The 23,234-nt window shown below is 38.5% G+C and overlaps 1 protein-coding gene across 14 annotated transcripts in view; it reads right to left on the minus strand.

The window, feature by feature from the left end:
* Positions 1-23,234, minus strand: part of ELMO1 (engulfment and cell motility 1) — a 305,702-nt gene that overhangs the window by 197,647 nt on the left and 84,821 nt on the right. For 10 of the 14 annotated variants that reach the window (XM_080579782.1, XM_080579779.1, XM_080579789.1 and 7 more), the window contains 3 exons: positions 12,088-12,123; positions 3,710-3,809; positions 3,588-3,620 (listed from right to left, as the gene is read on the minus strand). In XM_080579782.1, coding sequence (XP_080435908.1) covers positions 3,588-3,620; positions 3,710-3,809; positions 12,088-12,123 — 169 coding nt within the window. The remainder of the gene's footprint in view (positions 1-3,587; positions 3,621-3,709; positions 3,810-12,087; positions 12,124-23,234) is intronic. The other 4 variants (XM_080579794.1, XM_080579780.1, XM_080579795.1 and 1 more) reach the window with 1 other exon arrangement.

Here is a 23,234-nt window from a genome sequence, read left to right on the forward strand (position 1 = left end):
CAAAGTAAATGCTTCACTAGGATATAACAATCTTATTAGGGGCCTGCTCTAATCAAACATTATATGAAACCTCAATCTAAGAAAGACACATTTATTCTTCTGATCCCGGACCATACAGCCTTTTACCATCATAAACACAAGCCCAAGGTATAACTGAGTCTGGCTTGTGTGTTTTTAAGAGCTATGACGTCTCACACTGGACATACATGCAAAACATCTGCTGGGTAACTTGCATGTCAAGCTATGTGCATTCATAACCGCCTTGCTGAAGCATGAAATCAGGCCAGAAATAATAGGTTTGTCTACTGTGATAAATAAGACATGCCATTTCCAGAGGGAATACAATTAGTTTAAAAAGAAATTTGATTACCATATCCGAAGTTCTGGATGTAGAAAAAAGAGCTTTCCTGAGAAACAGGACAAGAATCAATAGGAGCTTGAATTTGTGTCATTTGCTGTTCTCTGGAGAACTCTGCCTATTGAACACCATGTGCCAGGAGGGCTTTCAACATCCAAAAATAATCCTGCACTCATTTATCAAAAATTCTGATGATTAAAAATAGTGCAATCTCACAGAAATACAACCTCCCCTCCAGAAACAAGAAACTTAATTGCTTTGCACTTTCACATGAAAACCTGTCACGCAGATGTGTGTCATTAAGGATAAAACCATTTGTTCAGCAAAGGTACCTGTAACCTTAATGTCTGCATAGTCCTATTGGGACATGTAGCCACATACAATAGAAGCAACTGGGTGCTGAGCTTCCTGCCAATTTCAAGGGAAATTAGAAATCAGGATTCCTTTACAAAATCAGCCTCAGTGCTTTGCTGAAACAGGACCTATAGAGTAAGGGTAGATAGGAAACCAAAATAAACAACATATTCTGAGCTCTTCTGTTTCAGCATCACCTAAAGTCAGGAAAGAATTTAAAAGTTACAGTAGCAACAAAAACAACAAACAAACACACCAATACCACCACAAACCCACAACCACCACAGGGGGAAAAATGGAAGGAAACTGATCTAACTTTTCAAAGCAGTGATATGTTCATTAGTTATTTGTCTGTACCATTTTGATATCAGTAAGTGAAAATAACAGGGAAATCTGAGGCAGTTTTGTTTCTGTAGAGTCGTTACGCCTATTAAAGTTTTCAAGCTTGTATTTCATTTTCAAGTAAGGAACTGGAGTTCCACTTGACTACAGAAAAAACAACTGGCAGCTGCGAGACACAAAGATAGTTTCCCTGCTGCCATCCCCTTTTCCTGCACAGTACATCTTGGAAGGCAGAGTAAGCAATTCATCAAGAGTAAGACTCCATCACATAGTTATGAAACAGCAATTACATAAATAATTCTAAGAGATAGTTAAGAATACTTTAACCAACATTACAAGCCTTTATTTTATTTCTCCTATTGTAGAAACCAAAGAGGAGTACCTTTTTTTTACCCTGGTATCCAATTATCATGATGTTTTGTAAAAACTGGACAGCCAAAGCCTTTAGGCAGCTATGGAAGTTCAACGTAAATAAGCTTTATTGTCATGAGCAAGAAAAACATCTTGAGAGATTCTTGACTACTCTAAGAAAGTTTTTCAAGTTATGACATTTTCCCTGAAGATAGGGAACAAAGCTCTACTTGAAGGTGTCAACTCTCGTTCGCTGCAGATGGAATCTTTATGCAGTTGGAGTCTTTTTGTACCCAAAGGATGGGAGAGGTACATGGGAGAGGTTGGACTGCATCCAACACCAACTAGTTAGTCATTAGGAGCAGTTAGAGGTTCCCTTGAGGTCTCCTCCAGCTTCTACAATCCTAGTTAGGAAACTATTTATTCAAGACAAAAAAAAAAAAAAAAAAAAGTAACTCATTCAGCCTAATTCTTTCCCATTCCAGTCTGGCTTCCATTTAACATGAGAGACACCTTCAAAGGACAGAAGCATTTGAAGTAGGATTGCAGAATTCCCTTTCAGCTAGTAGAAACTTATCAACTCTCTTATCCATCCTGTCAGCCTCTTGAGCTAGCCCATCAGCAGCCTCAAGTGGCCTGCCAAAAGCCAAGGTCAGAATAGCAAAGGAGAATAAAGCTGCAGATTCCCACCAGAGAAACACAGTCCCAAGGTGCTCCTTTAGCTCTGCCCCTCGCCCCTCATAGCTCCAGAGAGCACGGTTGTTCTGCCTGACAAATGCTCGACAGATCAGGACATGCTTGTGCCTCTTTCCTGTACTTTTGTCTTCCTTTGTCCTTCTCTTTCCCTTCTGTTTTAATACCCCCCTATTCTTCACTTTGGTCTCTTTCTTTTTCACCTGTTTCACCAGAAAAGAGTCAGTAGAAGGGGTGCACAACACCTCTTTCAGTTGTTACTATACATCTAACAGTACAAGACATGTTGAAAGGGTAAGACAAAACCAATAATTTTGAGTCACTAAGCAGAATGATTTCAAGTCATTTTTAGCAAATTTCTTAATACACTCATTTTTAGTCTCCTCTAGCAAATAACACATTCTGGGATTGACCTTGTATCTCATAAAGTCAATTAAAACACAAGTGCGTAATTTTCTTTGTCATGGTAAAATAACAATCATCATCATAATCTACCTAGCCTACAAGATTAGCAAACAAACAAAAAGTCCAAAACCTAGATCAATATTAATTTTTCTTACAAATAACATCCATCATTTTAATGACCAAAACAGAACTTAAAATCTAACTCTCTTTTCATAATTGTTTCTTTCTTTCACTTCTGACAACAAAAGTAAATTTGTACTTTCTTTTGGTGGTAGTAATTTTGCAACCAAATTTAAACTAGAAGTCTGACACATTTGGTTAAAAATGAAAGCAATCTTTGTCACAGGTTACATTAGCTCCACTAAGCCCTGCTATCATTTTAGTGAATTAGCTCTGGTGTCTTTTGAACTTGTACAAGTGCAATTTAAGGTAAGATATGTTCCAATCTGTTTTGAAAAAAAATCTTCAGAAATAGTTTAGTTTGTTTTAATAAACGAAAGAGCCTCCCTATTCAATTTCAACCTGTCAATATTTAAGATGACAATAAGTGAAATGGTTATATCAGTAACAACGAAAACTTTTTTTTCTGAGGTCTGTTAAACCTCTGCATTTAAGGCGTACTCCAGTGTTTCTGTTGTTTTTGTGCAACTCCCACATGTAAGAAAAGAAGAAAAATATTGCAAATCATGGAAAAATCTTTTTCAAAACCATAGAACTTAGATGCAGGACTCAGGGGGCTAGTGTTTAGCTTGATAAACTCAGTAGATTTCATCTTAATAATTTCAATTTGTAAACTAACTAATTTCTCTTCCTTCCATACCCCCAAAGGAAACATGTCAGTGCTGTTTATGTTTCAAGAAATATATTATTACTCATTTTAATTTATATTAAATCTAAACACTGATTTCTACTTTAACTGCATGGTATATGCACAAGAAGGTCACACTGTAACCAAGTGAACAATTGTCCACGTAATAAACCTAATCCAATTTCGCTCCCATAGAATTCTGTAACAGTTGGACTAGATCTTGTAATTAAAAATATTTGTAATTTTAAATAGCACTTAACTTCCATTTTCATGTACCTTTTTGACCAAGCAATCACCTAAATAACGTATCTGAAAAAGAGAAAGCACAACTCACCTTAAAAAATTTAAATTGTGGAAGCAAACTGGTACAGAATGCATAGCATTGATTACAAATTTACCTTTTTAATGAATGCCACAGAGAATGTATCCCACGATACAATCCCATGATCCATCAGCTCAACAAATGCAGTCAGTGTAAAGGACAACATATCTCCAAAGCTGCAAGAGACAGGAGTCATGACTACAGTTACCGGTAATGCAGCAGAGCAATGACCGAGGGAATAAAGCAGCAGGAAGCTTTCAGAAAGGCAGGAAAACGAAGCTAAACATGGACTAAGAGGTAGCAGAAGAGCAAGAGAGGCCATGCAAAAAATAGTCTCTTAAACAATTTTGCATGGACATCAAGAACGGTCATTTGGAAGAAGCGATTTTGCAAGAGAAGAACTAATCCCCAGGAAAACACCACATGCAATGTTCAAGGAAATCAGATAGTCTGACTAAACTTCTCTTGTGGAATTCAGAGTTTTAAAAATAACAGAAGAAAAGAAATGAAGTTTTTCTTAGCAACTTCCAAAAATGCTCTTAGTTGAATGTCACACAAAGACACCAAGATATGGTACCTCTATCAGTAAGGCAGAAAGTTAGTGGTTTGTCTATTCATTTTCTTACAAGGAAACAAACGTATTTTTAAAATGCTCCGGAAGAGAAATTGAGCAGTAATTTTGCAATAGTTAATGCCTCATTTTCCTTCTTTTAAATAAACAGATACACATTTTCAGGTTATCTATGGGCAACCATGTCAAATGGTCTGCAAAATTCCATCCGCTCATCGAAGCCCGTATCTCAAATTGCTTAGGGTTTGCAGGCCACTATAGTGGATAATTACCTGTAAAATTGAGATTCAGCACTTCATATTAACTATGTTCAAAACTGGTTTAAACTCAACATAAAGAATATGCTTTTAAACTGACTAGCTAACACTGATCTTCCATGTTAAAATCAGCTTTTAAAGATTAGCTTCATTTCTATTTATATGCATGGTACCCAACAGTCAGCAGCCACAATGATTTCAAAGAAACCATTCAACAAGGTAACTACTCAATACAAGCAGCAGTACACAGAGCCCCAGATGAAGCAGAATTACCTTTATGGGCACGCCAAAATGCCTGCAAGGTACTCTGCCACTAAGCCATTAACGGGCACAAGCATGCAATCAATCTAAACAGCATGAACAGTCCCACTGATTTTAATGCAGCAGTTTACCTAATAAAAAGACAAAATTAAAAACTGCCATATTGGAACTACAATGCTCAGTATGTTAGGAAACTGAGGCTAGTAGTATAGACATAGTTAAAAAATGTAACTGGTAATCCTTGGTGTGTGATTTGATCCCCTACTGTCCTACGCCAACCCAGCCCAAATTAGTGAACATCTATGCAAACAGAAGATGTTTACTGCACCACAGAGGAATAAGGCAGAAAATCAGTTTTAACATAGCAATTCCAAATATCATTGTTTACTGGATTTGATACAATCTGCCATTAAGGGTGAATTTTACCACCAAAATAAGCCTCATAGTGGCCTCTTCATTTAAGATAGCTCACCTTCGACAAAACTCCGCAGCAGCCCTCTGCTAAAATGAAGCTTGACACTCTCGACATTTTGTAAAGGAAAAAACAAAACACCGCCCAACACACACACACAAAAAAACCGTTCTTTTCCACAGTAAGGGTATCCACAGCATCTTTGATTATTTATGAGAAAATGAAAAGGCTATACCAAAGAGCAAACAAGAAAAACACTGTCTTTAAAAAAAATCCACTGAAATTCTACAAAGAATAGTTTGTTCAGCCATACATAATCTGAAAGTTGTTTTTTGTTGTTGTTGTTTTGTTTTTTGGGGGGGCGTTTGCTTGTTTCTTAATACTGCAAATTTTTTAGGAATTAAATTAGATTTAAAATGTCATCATCAGCATTCCAAATAACCAAGGATTTCATACAAAGAAAACAGTAAGACAGTGCAGGAAACAGAATCAACTCCAGTACTCATTCTCCCCAGTCCATTCCTTTTGTACACAATGGTTGTTTATTTATATCCAAATAAAACTGCATCCCTTGGAATGGCTTTCTTTTAAAAACTTGTACCAAATTCCCATGGATCTTCATGTCAGAATACTTCAATGAATACGTGAAATTCTATTATTTTATAAAGCTAGACTAAGTTAGATACATATAAATAGGAAAAATATAAAAAAGTTTTATAAGTTAAAAGGAGATAAATTATCTCCTCAGTTTAATGCTGGGAGAAATTTATTTATTTTTTTTTTTTTTTTAACCTGGGCAGCCTACTCTAAGGAACCTGCTTTGGCAGGGGGCTTGGACCCAATGATCTCTCAAGGCCCCTTCCAACCCCTACAATTCTGTGATCTTTATCTACCCTGGATTGCCCTATATATTTAAAAATTTAGTCAACGGACCTGTATTTAGTACATAAATATTCTTCTATAAAGTAACTATAAATGAAAGCTAATGCCCATTAACAATCAGTATAGATCACAGGGATTCCTTATTAAACCTGCATATGTATATTTTCCTTCAGAACAGTAGTAGTCAGAATTCAGTTCAATACAATTCCTTTATATTTAGCAGTCTCATTCTTCTTGCCAAAACTATTCATTAATTCCACCAACTAATCCATTCTCCTGCACTGCTTTGGAGGCAAACTAGATTAATAGAGCCAAAACCACTGGTATTAACATATAAACCTGTTTTTAGTAGGCGTGACACTGATGCAATTGTTTGGGATCCAGACAGTGAAAGTATTTTCAATTTAAAATGATGAGGCAGGCTGCCCCACTGGGTGTCACTCCTACTACGCTGTTTCAAACAGTTAATGAGAGTGAAGAGATGCAACACTGGGAGTAATCAAGCAGAAAGAAATACTCCAACTCCACATATTACGCAGCACATATACATAGTATTTTTTTAAAATATCTATCTATCCATATGCATCTGCACACATGTATACACTAAGTAGCATCGCAAAAGTCAAAAGCCAGACTTAAAGGATAAGCATGAGGAATAGCACAGCTAGTGATGAAAGCAATCTCCAGGGTAACTAGCAAGATAAGGATTAAAATAGTGGTGTTGATTCATCGTTGTGTGTTTAAACACAAGCAGATAGGTAGAAACAGACTTCCAAGCATTTCATTTTCAATCCACACTTGCACAGACACACTGATACTATTGAGTGGCAGACAGAGTAGATGCAAGAAATTTCAAGGGAATCAAAGCTTGTTCATAAAATGTAGTCATCTTAGAAAATGAGCAGTAGGCACTGTTTAACTCAAAACCTCAGTATTTTAGTCATACAAAAAGTCTGAAAAATGATGGGGCGTTCTTCATAAAATCTTCCTGAGGAATGCACAACACAAGGCACGACAGTTCTGTAACTATCAAACTCTTGCCACTCTTGTGAAATGACCTAGTAGTTTGACAGTAATTCCTGACGAAGGTGCTTTTCAGTGCATGTCATTGCAGCAAGAGGGAAGAGTGATCAGAAATATGCACCGTGTAATTGCAATTTCACCTCTCACCACTGCTGACGTTTTAATAATCTGTCTTATCAGGCAAGCTACTTGTACAATCCCTCTTCAGGGCTCTGGCTTGTAAGTGGCTTCCACTGGGGCAACCAATCAAGTTTCCCATTCTCTGCTGTCTGGCTCCCCTCTTCTAACGACCATTGCAGGTATGGATGAGCTGATCACAAGGCCCTTCCTCACCCAAAACAGCTGACAGCAAAAGTTTCAGAAGAAGCAGAAAGCTGTGGTCTGTAAAGCTGTCGGCCATCCCAGCATGAGCCACTTCAGTGTGGGTGCTCATGCCCTGACCCAAGGCCTGTTCATCTTGACCCACGGACAAACCTGCTGAAGAGCAAATCAACAGCTGTTTTTCATTTTATTTTTACAATATAGGCAAAGATCAGGTCAATGCCTGCTAATTTATGTTCCTAAGAATTTTCTGCTTTCTTACCTTCTGAAACCGAAGAAAAAAATCCATACATTTTGATATTACTCTTTCCTAAAACTAAAAAGAACGTGCATGTGACTCTGACCACCATGCCTGTCTCTCACCTGCCTGCATATTATTAATTATACATGCAAAACCATCTTTTTATCATGTGTAATTTTAATCCTCAGATATATGTGTGTATGTAATCCTCAGATGTATGTATGGAGCGTCCCCCTGTACTAGGCTCTGGTGAGGCCACACCTCGAGTAGTGTTCAGTTTTGGGCCCCTCACTACAAGAAGGACATGGAGGTGCTCAAGAGAGTCCAGAGAAGGGCAACGAAGCTGGTGAGGGGTCTGGAGGGATCTGGAGAACAAGTCTTATGAGGAGCGGCTGAGGGAGCTGGGATTGTTCAACCTGGAGAAGAGGAGGCTTAGGGGCGACCTTATCGCTCTCTACAGGTACCTTAAAGGAGGCTGTAGCGAGGTGGGGGTGGTCTATTCTCCCACATGCCTGGTGACAGGACGAGGGGGAATGGGCTAAAGTTGCGCCAGGGGAGGTTTAGGTTGGATATTAGGAAAAACTCCGTTACTGAAAGGGTTGTTAGGCATTGGAATGGGCTGCCCAGGGAAGTGGTTGAGTCACCATCCCTGGAGGTCTTTAAAAGACATTTGGATGTTGAGCTTAGTGATATGGTTTAGTGAAGGACTTGTTAGTGTTAGGTCATAGTTTGGACTAGGTGATCGTGGAGGTCTCTTCCAACCTAGATGATTCTGTGATTCTGTGAACTATGTCTGATATTTTGAAATATTTAAATTGCCTAATGCAATTTGGATTTCTTCTCAAATTAAATTAATGGGACTTGATCACTCAAATTCCATAGATATTTTTGAAAAAAATCTCAATTCATGTTTACACACATTGAAATTAACATTGTATTGGTATAGAGGATGGAAAAATATTCAGCTGTCCAAATGATTCTGTAAATCAAGGTAATTAATCAGGGTAAGCTGTCATCAGGTCACAGAAAAATCAGTATGAGCTTTTACAAAGCTTAGTGGACTGTTTCATGTTTTACATGACAGAAGTTGCATAGGAAAAACTGCAAATTAACAGTTGCTTGTCCATCCTGACCAGGATCCCGCTACCAGCCCATTAGGACTAGAAGCCAAAGCCAGTACGCCTTTGCACAATGTTTTTCATAGACAAAACAGAATTGAAACTAACTGTGCAGAGGGAAGACAGCAAAGAAAAGAACTTGAACTGGGCAGGAGGCAACAAGGGAGCTGCAGCCCACCACCAGCTGCAGGAGTCAAGGAAGTGGTTAATTTCCATCCAGCAACTGTGCTCAGCTGAGCAGGCCTGACTTCATTGAGGTTAACATCAAAGAGGAAGAACAGCTTTGTAAGTCAGAGTTGTCAGGGATAAATGGCCACAAATAAATTTAAACAGAGCAGAATTTATCTAATCATAAGAGGACAAGTGCTCTGGAAAAATCATTGCAAGAACCTAAGCCTAAAATGAAGTCCAATGATGCAGCAGGATGCTCTGTAAGCACAGCGTGAACAAGTACCTCTTTTATTGCTATGACTCTTCTTCATTGCTTCTACACTTCCTTGCTTCTCCAAGCTTTCCAAGAGTGAAGCTAAGCCATCACATCAAACTAGGAGCAATTCACACTTACTTGCTATTTACTCTATACGGCTGAAAACGACTGAACAACCTGCAGGGTAGCTGCTCCTATTTTTCTAGGTGATGACAGAAAGCACACTTAACTGGTACACTGCAATTGACAGATTATTTTTTGCAACGCACCAAGCACCACTGAAGTATTTCTTTGTGGTACAGTTTCACCATGTTCATTATAAGGGATCAGCCCTACTGATTTTAAACCACTTGCATTCCAAAAAAACTGAAATAGCTTTGTAACCCTGGTATTAGCACTTCTCTAAGCTTGAAAATTAACTCCACTTAAAAAAAAAAAAAAAAAAAAAAAAGAAAGAAAGAAAGAAAACAGACTGTGAATTTAAAATAGAACGTTAACTATTCTTGAATAAATCCAGGTGTAGATACACTTACTATGGAGTAGGACTTAATCCACTTTTAAGTAAATTAAGTAATTGTCAACATGAGAAAGTAGCCCAGAGGAGCTATTACACAGTGGTTCTTTGTGAAGATGTGATTAGAGTTACGTTTTCTCTTATTCCCCACCTTTTAAGTTCATGTTTTTGCTCATTTCATGGTAATTTCCCTAAAAAGATAAGCCTTCCTTAAGACTAGGAGTAACTATTTGCACAGGAATATCATCACTCCATTCAGCGTGGTTTGACTACAATTCAGTACTACAGCAGAAAGGTCAACTGATACAGCTGTTCCACAGGGATTTTCTGTTTTAATTTTTTTTTTAAACCCAAGCATTAGCCAACATGGGATAAATAAAATCTCAAAATAAAACAGGAAACTGTAATACTGAAAGAACAGACAAAAAGAAACTCACGTTTTAGGAGAAGGATTTCCTTCAGTGGAGAAAGCTATTAAACATGCCCTCTCTGTGAAAATCAGGTTTTAATTAAATCAACTTCCCCAGGCTAACATATGCAAGCCACCAGAGATAAAGTGAAATATTTGCACTTTATGAAATATCCCATCCTGTAAATGGAAAGTAAGTTTGTTTGTTTTGTTTTGTTTTTTTTAATTAGTATTTGGTTTCTTTAAAGTAGCTGTTAATAAAGATAGCAGTTGGAAGCTGCAAAGTTTTAATGTTTAGTTTGTTATACCATGATATGAGGTTATTTTTATAGTTTTTGTTTCATTGGACCTTCTCCCATTAATACATGGGTGAAAAATATTGAGGATGTTTGACAACTACAGTCATTACAGCACTAGTGTAACCACTTTATCTTCAAAGGTTATGAACAGACCAGGTTCCGGAGCTACTAGTTTTATGTCTTGCCCGACAAGAGTCTGGTATCTTAGAACAAGTGCCAAACTCAAGGATTTGTTATTTTAATTGTATCGTTTCATGCACTACTGATAGAAATCAAAATATTGAACTATGTGCCCTGATATAAGTTGAACCTTACAGTATCAGGATTTAACATTCAAATTTGGAATAAACTTTAGTCACATACACATTCTTTTCTACTGTATTCACTGATGTGCTGTATCTACACTGATCAGTAAGTATCCTCTTAAAGTGGGTAAGGCCTATTTCCCATGAGTAAACATAACTAAACTATGCCATAAATAATTAATTCAGATCATCAGTATAACCAGATCCTAAAACCAGGGCACAATGCAACTGTAGGGTAGTACTGTCTTGAGACTACTCACAGGACAATCACGTAATTTAATGTAGAGAAGCCTTCAGGATAACAGAATTTGGAAGCAGTCAGGTACTGAAGGAGTATAACTACTCTTCCACAAAAGAAAGAAAGAAACAAACAAAACTACTTTCGCATCAATGAGGGACAAAAACCCACCACCTAAATGCATAGGAGGTATCTCAGCAGGGCTCATGCTGCGAAGAATTCTGAAAGCCTCATGACATTTTAATTATTTTCCTCAGAATCTGAGCTTTTCTCCTAAGAAACAAGTTATTCTGTATTAGGTTGAGAAAGAGAATGTAGAGGAAGGATTTAAGCTTCCTGCCACATTTATTCTTACTGTTTAATATATTAGGCAATGATTTAATAAATATTTCAGAACTTGGTTTGCAGCAGCTTTGTGAAAGCATGATTCAGAGTGGATTTGGATGGGGACCTGTATTTCCTGCATGATAAATCACATCAGAGTGATGTACAATTAATCAATTAATTATTCTTTTGCTTGCTTAGTTTTTAGCTACATTTGACATGACAAATTTGCAAGTCTACCGAGATACTATAGAACATCTCTTGCGGTCCCAGTTTATTAAAGCCTATGAAGTGTGTGTTTAACTTGAAGCATGGAGAAGAATCACATTCAAAATCATTAGGGCAACAAGCATGCTTCAGAAGTTTCTGATAAGAAGTCCTTTACTATATTACGGTCTCCCTTTATGCAGTTATCTGAAATAATTAGCACTAACTGGGACCAGCAAGTAACAGGAATCCAAAGTGGCATGATCTCTTTTATCCACTAATCTCAACAATTAGAATTGCCTACTATTGATCATATAAATCACACAAATTTAAGAGAGGAACATGGAGAAGGCAGGGAAACAATTTGATTGCTCAAGTTTTTTTTAAAAAAAAGCGCATTTTTTTTAAGAATAGTAGAAGCCCCCTGCAGAAGTTACAGAAACAAAGCACCCATTCCACAAGCAAAGCAAAAAAGGCTCCATCAGATATTATTAATAGGTATCAAAGAGCAGAAAACAGAGGTTGAAGATTGGCTTAATGAATATGCACAGACACTTTTACATATAAAGATTAGCGCAAGGGCCTGAATTCAGTCATGCAAAAGAAGAGGAAGTGTGCAAGGTGATGATCTAATCAGGTTCTTACCAGGGCTTCATTATCTTCTGCAATTTCTGATATCGTCTGTAAAATTAAAACTTGCAAGTGAGGAGAGACACTTTAAAACATCTGTATGCTAATTACCTATGCATACACACACACAAAATTCATAGTCTAATTCATAAAATTCTAAAGACAGACACACAGTAGCAGGCAGTAAGTTACTAACAATTTGCTGTGAACAGAAACAGTTCAGTATCCGTTAAAGGAAAGTACATTCAAAGTTAATTTCAAATATTTGTTCAGAATATTTCTGTTAACAAAAAAGCAAAATAGAATAGATAATTGACAAGGTGAAAACATTAAACATTTCTCTTAACCATTAAAGCATTCCTAGGCATCCTAAATTATTTAAGTATTTGTATAAAATAAGTCTTTGGTAGAAAACAACAAAGGTTTACACATAGGCATTTTCTGTCTCATTCCTATGACATGTAATCACTTGTCTAACAAATGTATTTACTTTCAGTCTCCATTACTAATACTGAGGTCAGAGTTGTCAGCATGGTTGAAAGTTGTTGCTTAGCTAGAACCAATACAGACCAAAATCCTGATCTTCTGATGTCAGTGACAAGTTTTCCATCGACTTCAAAGGCAAACAAAAATTACCTTGGCTTTTCAACCATGGATGTGTATTTACTCCACAGCTCAAAACCACTTCATGCCAGCTCAATGACAACTACAGTCCAGTGGTCTTACAAAGTGTGTAAACTCACCTGCTACCTTTGTTGCTTTTTAATTCACAGCCTGATAGACATGCCTAGACCCAAAGTGCTGAATCAACCCACTTAAGAAAGACAATGACCTGCTTACAGAAATGTAACTCACTGTTTCAGATGCCAGCAGGTTCACCTACATAACTAGCTTTCAGCATCATGCTGTCACTTTCCTAGTAGCTTCCAAAGCACTTGGTTCCTAGCTGTGGCAAGAGGTTTAATGTATACCAGTTAAAAGATTTTTTATTTAGACATTTCCTGTGTGTGTTTTTTTTGTTTGTTTTGTTTTGTTTTCCCTGAGATATAGGGCTGTGCACCCTCAGTGAGCAAGAAGCTTTGGCATCATATTACTATATATTCAAGAAACTAGAAGTCAAATATTAAGGGGGGGGGGGGTGGGGAAGCAATAAGCACGTTTGAAAGCTGTAGTCCACTAATCACAATTTGCAAGTCACCTTCCTGGTAATAACTGGCTTCAGAACTGCTGGTTATGCTACTAAGGAAACCAAAATAAAGACACAATCAATGGTAAAAATCGCATCCAACACAAGTAACTGTTGTTGTGGTTTTTTTGTAAAATATCACTTGAAACAAGTGGGGGGGAAAAGTCAGTCTCCTACTTAGCCCCTTCCTATGTCCCCTAAATCTGTTTCACAGGCTTCTTTCAGAGGTTTGGCTGGGCAGACTAGTGCCCAACAGGAAAACAAGGAGGTTCCTCCTTCCTCCCTGTCCCCTTCTGCCCAGGTCTTCCCCTTTGCACTCGCCATTCTGCTCTCAACAGCCCACACTCCAGTCTCTCTAACTGTTGATTCAACTTGCTCTCCCAGAACTCGATTAGATTATTTTCTTTTCTTTTGGTACAGCCGTGACTCCTCCTACCTTGCATTTTCCATTCTTTTTATGCATAAGCAATGTTGTGCTTTCTACTTAGACTGCTTGAATTTATGTAGTGTCTTTTCAGGAAGAAGGACCAGCCTCAGACAGAGCAGCTTTAGGGCTGGCTTGTGTAATCTCAAGTGCAGAAAACACAAAGACCACATTACAGCGACAGCAGTTTGACATCATTCAGTGCTAGCTGTGAGCTGAAATATTCATGCCTGAAGAGAATGATGGAACAGGTTATCCTATATCCAGGCACAGAATAAGCCATAGCTAGGCTCAAATTAAAACTATGATGGGATTTTTTTGTTGTTGGATTTCATGGCTTTGTTTTTTTCTGCTGCCCCAGCTACCTATGTAGCCAGCAGTAATAAGCAAACAAAAAGCATCTGGAGGATCAGACAGTTGTAAGAAGGGGAGAAAATTACCCTTAATATGCTTTTACTAGCAGAAAAGCTCAAAGCATTTCCTACAGTAGGAGAGCCCATCTTCAGCAAAACATCCCTTCCTGTGCTTCTGCCAACACAGTGAGCTGCAGGAGACTGTGCTAAACTGTAACAAGCACACACAAAAAAAAACACAACAAAAGCGTTTTGTCAGCTCCCAAATGTGTGTGGATCCAAGCAACCTTATGCAGCACATGCCAGCAAAACCTCTTAGCATCCTTCTGAGCTGAGTGGCAAGTAAATTTGAAATTGGTGATGTGTCTTTTTGACATCAAAGAGAAGAATGAGTGGCGTTTGCATACCGGTAGCATTTCAAGAGGCAGGCTCAATTTTGCCAGAGATTTTTCACAACAGGATGTAATCAGGTGCATTTTCTGCATGACTAAACCCAGGGATTAAAGAACAAATATCTTAATCCCAGAACAAAACATTTAGACAGTGACTTCCTTAGCATTTGCAGGACCTTTACCCACCTAGAGTTAACTGGTAATTAGTTAATTTGAGAAGAAGATAAGCAATATAAAACAACTTTTTTTTTTTAGAAAAATACCAAGAAAATTAAATTATACAGATCTTTTCTGGTGAAGCAAATTTTGACTTGAGAGGAAAAATAACCATCATATTAGAGCAAACAATTTCTATTAATCTCTGTTGCCTGAATGTCTGACGAGAGCAGCAGTCAATCAATGACACCAAATGTTGCAGTGACATTGTACAGTATGGTTACAGATGCACTTCTTTCACCACTGAACAGGTGGAGGCTGTTATCAAAAGAAGCACATACTATTTTCATCCTATCAATCATCAAAGCAAACGCCTATAACCTGGTATTAACAGCATTACTGCTCACGTTCACCCACAGAGAATGTTAACGTTAACACTCAAGGAGTAATCGAGCTAACTCTTTGAGCAAGTCAGCCTGGAAAGGAACAAGTACAATCTACCACCTCCATTAGTTTTCCTCTTTTTGTGTGCATATATGTATATAAACACACACACACACACACAACTGCTGTTTCTCCTGGAGGGCTGGCTGTGGTAGCAACCAGACAGTTCTGTAGAAACACTTCCTGGGTGAGTTACCCCAGGCACGGTCAAAAATGCTGAAAATCTTAGTGATCTAGTCTAGACACCATAATTAGCCAGATACCTATATAAATATATATATATATTTTTTTTTTAAGAAGCTGTCCTTCAGTTGCACTTGCACAGATGGGAATAAAACCATGGCCAAATATTATGAGGGCAAATTAACTAGCGTTTGTGAAAGGTTCAGATACTGTAGTGGTGAAAGCCGTAAAAACAGATAGCAACTTTAATTGAGGGAGAAATCACAAAACAAATGCCAACATAATGCAAAGTAAACATTAACGACAAGTTACTGGTTTAGACATTTTGCTGCCACAATATTTTCCCTGTCTGGCCTCAAAGGAACTTTGTGATACATTTCTGGCTGAATTCCAAGGACCAGCAGTTCCCTTTGGACCTCCCCAAGCCATACAGACCTAAACTTGCACAAAGTGCACCGTAGGTTGTGTCAAGAGTGGCTTCCAGCAGCAACCATATTAGCAAGGACCTAACTGGGTCAACTCCTACATGTTCACATGCAAAAATTGCTGTACAATAACCTAAGATCTCCAAGTCCTGATCACAGCTGGGATAACGTGCACTGCACAATAAAGGCTTGTCTGAACTGGAGAAAACTACTAAAAATTTTGTCCCATTGAGGTAGCCAGTGCAGACCCACTGGAGTTAGAAATGCAAAGAGCTAAAGTAGTCATATCACTCACCGCAACCCATGTCTCTGAGCCTGCCCTGTTTAAATATTTGCAGAGCTGGACAAAAACACCAGAGGATAAAAGCCTTCCATTCAGCATGGCCCTGGCCATGGCCATTATTAGCAAAGGTAGAACATGCAAATAAGAACTTCCTCCTGCATGTAACAAAACACTGACTGGATGATGGATGAAGGACCTTCTATAACCACAGTAAATCTGTACTTGGACACTGTTTTTCAGGCACTCACAAGGATAGCCCACAGTCTGGATAATAGGCAGCATTTAGGAATCACAAGACAAATACACAGGAGTGCATTTTTCTAGATTCTGTCTGTATCAGGTGTGGTGATCACATAAATGAAGTCTGGCTAACACCTGTGGTGAGGGTTTGAAATATATTATTTAGATGAAATCTGCAAAATGATTTTTAATGTGTGCAGCAGCACTCCCACTCCTCACAGCCACGGCAATAATCCACAGTCACCACAGCTTGACAGAAAAACTCTGGAAAAGTTGCAGAAGTGAAGATTTTATGCTTTACTTCTAATTTTTGCTATTTCTTTGAATACTATATTTTCATATGAATTTTTTAAAAATGAGTTTTGTCTAGCACTTGGTACTCTGAAGAATTTTGGAAACATAAATCTGCCTTAGAATTACTCTTTTTAATGACATTTTACAAAAGTGGTTGCCAAACCAAAACCAATAATACTGTCTCCTCTCCTCTCCCTTGTTCCTGTCAACAGGGTGTTCATATCAATACTTAACTGGGGTCATTTAAATGCTAATATTCTTAAGCGCAGGCCAAGTAAGAAGAACTCCAGAACGAAAGCGTCTAGGATGAGGGGAGAGCAGGCAGAAGCAAGTCTCCCCCTTTTCCCTCCAAAGGTGTGATCTTCAATGGTTCATTCTCCTGTCATTACCATCTCCACAGTGGAAGAACTGGATTAGCTGATTTTTATAAACTGTTCTATATTTCTGTCTTACAGACAACGGGTCACATGTTCCTGACATCATAGAAGCGCTAAGAAATGAAGATTGCACAAAGCCCCTGTTGGACACGAATTGATGTTGGCAGCAATGTCAGATTAAGTAATCTATGCTTCCAGGTGAAGATTCACAGGAACGGCTGAGCCTGACAGCCCAGTGCTGTCAAAATAAATAAATAAATAAAATTATTTTCCTCCCTTCATTGGCTGGTTTATTTTCTGCCAGATTAGCAATATGAATTTGCTCACTAAGGAGTCAGATGAACACTGGAGCTGACCAAGTGTTGAGATGACCAAAAAGAGGAGCATGGACCATGCAGCCAGTAGCAGGGAAGGGTGGAAAAGAAGTACTTTATTCTGCAAAGACCTACTAGTTTAGTACTGTGCACATCTGAAAAAACTCATTTTCCATTTATCCAGTCAGTTGTGCTTGTATAACTGCTTTCTGGGACAACATGGTGAGCTCATCAATGAAGGAGCTGAGCTGGGTTGTGGAATATTGTATTAAAAGTAGCCTTTATTGTCACTTTTAATAATCTAGACAAGTTTTCCAGTCCAGATTGCGATAAATATTATTGGCATAACTCTTCAAACAAAGAAGGACAGGAACAAGAGGCTGTGAGCGAAGGCAGCTTAAGTGTTTTGACAGCAGTACTGAAATACTCATCAGACTGAGATGGAAAAAAAACATTAGCAGGTATTTGAGCAATTGTCCCAAAAAGTGTGTTAAAGTTGGAGTAATTCCAAACCAATCTGTCTTCAGTTTTCCACTGGGCTGGTATACAGTATTATCTCTGTAAGACAAGCCAAGAGCTAGTATTTCACTGAACAATACAATTTGTCCTTAAATAATGCACAAATGCCATCTCAGAGACTTCCAGCTGTACAGCAGCCAACTCCACCACTGCACATGTTCAATAGAAGACTCCTCTCAGTTAAGAGGTAAAAAAAAAGAAAAAAAAATATACAAATACATGTTTGTTGAGAAGTCTGTATAACTCTGATCTAGCTACATTTATTATTTCCAGCAGGAAGACAAAATTGAACAGCCACCACAATTTGAAGCAAGTTTTTCATCTCTGATCTGCCCATAAAACGGTTGCATGTCCCTTAAAATTAAAACCAGACAATCTGTAACCATGTCTGAGCAGCATCAACCAGCACGCTCCTGTGACACTGCTGTGCTACAATAAAGCTACTCAGCACAGCCATATCTACGAAGCGGACCTCTGAAGAACTCCCTGCCCAACAGCAACAGAAACAATTCTGCTTACTGCCAAGGCAGCTAGGCTTTGCATAGTCTCAGCTTTTTGGCAAAAGCTATCTGTGATTTCAGCCAAATGACAAGTGACAGAGACAGTGATACTGCCAGTAAAAAAAAAAAAAGGAAAGAAAAAACTGAAAATTCTACTAGAGGTCTTCCTTTTTTTCTTCCCAGTCGTGAGATTATTTTTACTGATAATGACAAGAATAAATTCAGATTCCTTTTAACTCTTTACAGCTTTCATTATTTATGGTCTGTGACTTGTATTTTCCTTTTCTTATAGGGACTTTACAAAAACTATCAGTTGGGTTCTTTCTTCCCTTTTAAGGAAGGCTGAGAGTCTGTCCCAGTCACACAACTCATCTGACATGTCAAGGAAAAAATACACTACATCTTTACACCAGCCTTCTGTAACATCAGAATGACTGCCTATACAGCCATATTTTTCCAAAAATATTAATTCTGGACTAGACTACGGAACAGATCTCTGAGTGAGTGAATTACATTATCTCAGATAGGGTAGCAAGGAGACATGACTATTTCTTCCAGTTTGGCCTCTAGCATTGCTTTCCTTCTGCCTTTTTTTATTTATTTATTTATTTATTTTTAGCATATTGCACTCTGTGGGGGGAGAGAGCAGAAGAAACCCATCCCCACACTTCCCTTTTACACTGTCCATACATCCAATCAGATTGACATTATATTCAAATTCCCTTAACTAGGCACAAACTGGGCTTCAAATGTAAAAACAGTGCTAGAAGTGCTATGGAAATCCCTTTCTGAAGAAGTTTCTTAAAAGGAAAAAAACTTTGTGTATGCACACACACACCTCTTTGGTGATAACAGAAGCACCAAGTATAAGAAATGATTCAGCATCATGGATAATTACAAAATGGAATCATCATTTACTTGCTCTTCACGACCTAACTTGTCTTGTAGCTTCTACTATTATTTATAGGTCACCTGAACCACAAAAATAAACCTTAAAAACAACTTCTTGTTGTTGTTTAATAAAAGACTCACAGCATACTCTGGAAGCAAGAATGAGCCTAAAGGAAAACCAGCAATGAGCCACCTCAAACAGCAGGACTGAGATAAGTAAGTACAGTTTCTAAGACATGTTGCATCTCTGCTAATATAAATATATCAATATTGACAAGATTCTTTCTCAGCTTCACTAGAGTCCCATGCATCTTACAATCCATTCACCAGCAACCCCTATGGCTTTGTCCCAGCACACACCATGCCTACAGTTTCTCTGCTCTAAGCAGCAGGCACTCGAAGAGATCTGGAGCAAATTATGGTAACTACATGTAATATTAAAATCAAAATAATATTGAAATAATACTATTTATTGAAATAATAATAAAAATTTAAAAGACCTCTCTTAATTTGTTATTTTTCAAGCTATACTATCATCAGAAACTGGAAAGGCTTTTTTTTTTAATGCATTTTATTTTTCTTCCAACATTCAGGGATATAGCATACAGGAAGTTAAATAAGAAACACTGCTAGCTCTTGTCAACTTTTTGTATTACTACTTCTTTCCATCACCAGCAAAATGAAGCAGAGGTAACTAGAAACCCAGGACTTTACATTCCCTTGCTCTGACCACTGTACTTTTACAAGCATCAGCTTCACTAAAATAACGAGTAAGTAGCACAATAAATAAAGCCAAGTATAAATACAGCATGGGCCTTTTCCTTGGTGAAAGCTGTAGCTGGAGTCTTGCTTTCCAGAGGCTGCCCACTAAAATTTAGTTACAGATTCAAATTGTAACTTAAGAGCTGCCCCTAACATGAGCTCCACATGCAAAGAAAACCTCAGAGCAAACTTATACTGAGCATGATGGTACTTTTAATGAGCGCTGTTTGCCCCTTTGGGGAATATAGAGAATAAAGCCTGAATTAACAAAATTCATCAATTTCTAGCACAGCTGCACCACACCATGAACAGAGGCCCCACTCAGCCTGGGCTCTACCCACCACAGGGTTGTACCTCAGCTGTATTAACCCACGGGCGGCCAGGAAAGCACCCAGGGGAGCTCCACGCAGAGCAGCACCAGACTCAGGGTGTGTGTCCCATTCCCCATGGCCCCCCATAGGCTTCACGCCAATCTCTGGGCCTGGGCTCCAATATCAGAGCATAAAGAAGGGTATTGAGGGGGGGGAATGAACAGGATGGACAGACCACATGCTCTTTCTGCATCCACTCACTCCCACTTCCCCTCTTTCTTCTGCAAGTCTCAAAATGAGCAAAAGCTGACTGTGCAAAACCAAAGTGGATATTTCTCAAACAAGTTAACGAGCTGGATTGGCTTTGTGAAGCATCCAGACACCAGACCCAATTCAAGGAAGACAGCAGAACTGGGCTGCAAAGCAGGGGTTAGCACACAAAGAATGGGAGAAGAGGGCAGGGAGCTGGACCATCTCGTAGCAGCATCAAACCATTCGGGTTCCTCAGCTGTACGGTTGGATTGTAGCCTCGTTCAAGCCAGGCTGGCCCAACAACAATAACTCAAAGGTGGGTAAGATAACTCCACATTAAAGACACATGGCCCATCAAAGAAGTTTCCAGCCTTCCCTCAAACTTCTGGCTCCTTCCTCCTCCAAAACATCCCACCCCCACGTTATATTAACATAACTGTTTGAGGAGGTCAACCTACAGACACTGAAATGATCAGAGTTAAAAATACCATCAAGTGGCAAGTACTAGGAAGGAGAAGAGAAGGGAAGAGAGCTTTTTGGTGACCTGTTCAGCAGCACAGCCCCCAAGGCCATGCAGTTGAAGGGGCAGGCCCGGTATGGGAGCTAATGGCAAGGAGACCTTCAGCCAGGTTGGCCAGTTCAACCAGCATGTTGTGGGATGTCTCATGAATGTCATTGCAGAGAGTCCAAGGAAAAGCAGGACTAGAGAACATCTGAGAACATTTTACTGACTCCGGTTGGTTTTCCTTGACAGATTAGGGAACTCAAAGTGCTGTCAGTCCTTGTTGTCCCACTCTCTCCTCCATATATTTCCTCTTCTCCCCCTCCCCCCTTCCGCCCCCCCCAACACACACTTTGTTCACTCACGGGACATTTTGAAAAGTTGTTTTTCTACAATAATCAAGTTTAAAAAAAAAATCACTATTATTGATTCTTACCCAAAAGTACTTTGTCTGTTGGCTTAGTGTGTTGAAACAAGAAGCCCAATGAGTGACAGACCCTGAAGTAGGAGGTCAGGATCAATAGCTGGAAGTCAGACCCGAAAGGGAAGCAGCAGCACCACAGCAGGTTTAGTTTGTTGAGTCTCTTTATATTAGGATTTGCTCCTTTCATTAAATCTCAAGTTCTGTCAAACATGTGTTTATCAGACAGTGATGCACAGCATAAAAGTAGAAGGGAATGCACAGTGTAGCACAGATGTCCTTGCTTTACAAAGTCCCTTCGCTAAGGAAGACTTGGAAAAAACAGAAATACAGGTTGTCTAGATTGATAAATATGAAGAAGACTGCAGTAAGTACTGAATGTTCATCAACATGTGAAGATGCTGGAAATATTTAGTATGAATCTTTGCTCAGTGTCTGAACTAGACAGTGTTTCTCCCCACAGGCAGAAACTGTGAGAAATAGATTAGACAGGTAGATCAATCAATGCCTCTTTGATGATACATTACACCACTTACAAAAGAAGAAGCTGAAATTCCTCCAAAGGAAAGCCACTTAAAAAAATAAAAAAAAAATGCAATGGGACTCTGCTCATATGTCCAGTCTACAAGCCTGCCATGTGGTCTGAAAACTTATGCCCTCAGACATGAATTATTACCAGGGTGTAAATTGCTGAGCATTTCTTTCAGCAGCAGTGCCGGCTTAAGTAATTTCCCCTCCCAGAAAACAGTTAACTATTAAACCAGACCAGTATGGTACAGCTTGGCCCAGCTCTCAGCTACAAAGCAATAGTACAGACACATCTGAAGGGTGAGGAGGACACTTGCTTTAGCCTTGATGAAGCTAAAAGCAGTGCTTTAAAAAAAAAAAAAAAAAAGTGAACATTCCTTGTCTGTTTCAATACAAAATAAAGAGCTTTAGCTTAAATACCTTTCACAGTGTAAAAGGTAAACCGTTTAACTAAATCCATGACAAAATAAACTATAGAGGCAGTGACTTTTAAATTGATTGTGATCTTCCTAGGCACATACAAGCATGACCATTCGGTAAATTTTTTAATTAGTTCAGTGGGAAGTGGTGGATATAATTGTGTTTATACTTTTACATTAACTTAAACCTATCTTTAGTTTTAATTTATTTCGGTCCTTAAAGAAAAAGTATATGAATATAAGATGATTTGACTAATATATTAAAAAAGTTTTCTATTTATTAAAGTGACATAATATATGCCACAGATCATGTCACTGCAAAAAAATAAAGACCATAAACCCAAAATACTGAAGATGAAACCATGACATACAGGAACTCCAGTATACCACTGGAGTTAGGCAATGGAGATGAAAAGTCCAACAGACCATTAGCCACATAACAGGCTTATCAGCAAGAGTATGCACATTTTCCAACCTAAGGATTACTAGATTCTAAGAAGGTTTTTTGGTTGGTTGGTTGTTTTTTGTTTGCTTGCTTTTGAAAATTCACAGTACATTTTGCATGGGATCATCACAGATGATACCATTTCAAAGGCCACTTACTGCTTTTGCTTTACTCCCTAAATTACTTACTTTCTTGAACCTGAGGGAACACAAGCACATTTGAGAGTGGATCTAAAATGATTTCAGCAACTGACTTCTGATGCCTAGTCCACAAGACTGGACATCCCCAAAGAATGTGGAGGGGTACCTTTAGCATGTTTATTTTCTCTCAGCAAAGGGTGTGGGAACTGTTGACTCCTCATATGTAGTAGAGGTTGACACTGACTGCAAAGCGCTAAAAACTCTGACTCGAATTTAAAAACCTACTTGAAACAGTAACTTAAAACATAATTTAATAGTGCAATAATCCATTTGATATATTTGTTGTTGTAGCATCCACATTAAGACAAGGAAAACTCATTCAATACCACAGTCCAAAATTT

This window comes from Anser brachyrhynchus (genome assembly GCF_964034855.1).
Source record: "Anser brachyrhynchus genome assembly, chromosome: 2".
Taxonomy (NCBI): domain Eukaryota; kingdom Metazoa; phylum Chordata; class Aves; order Anseriformes; family Anatidae; genus Anser; species Anser brachyrhynchus.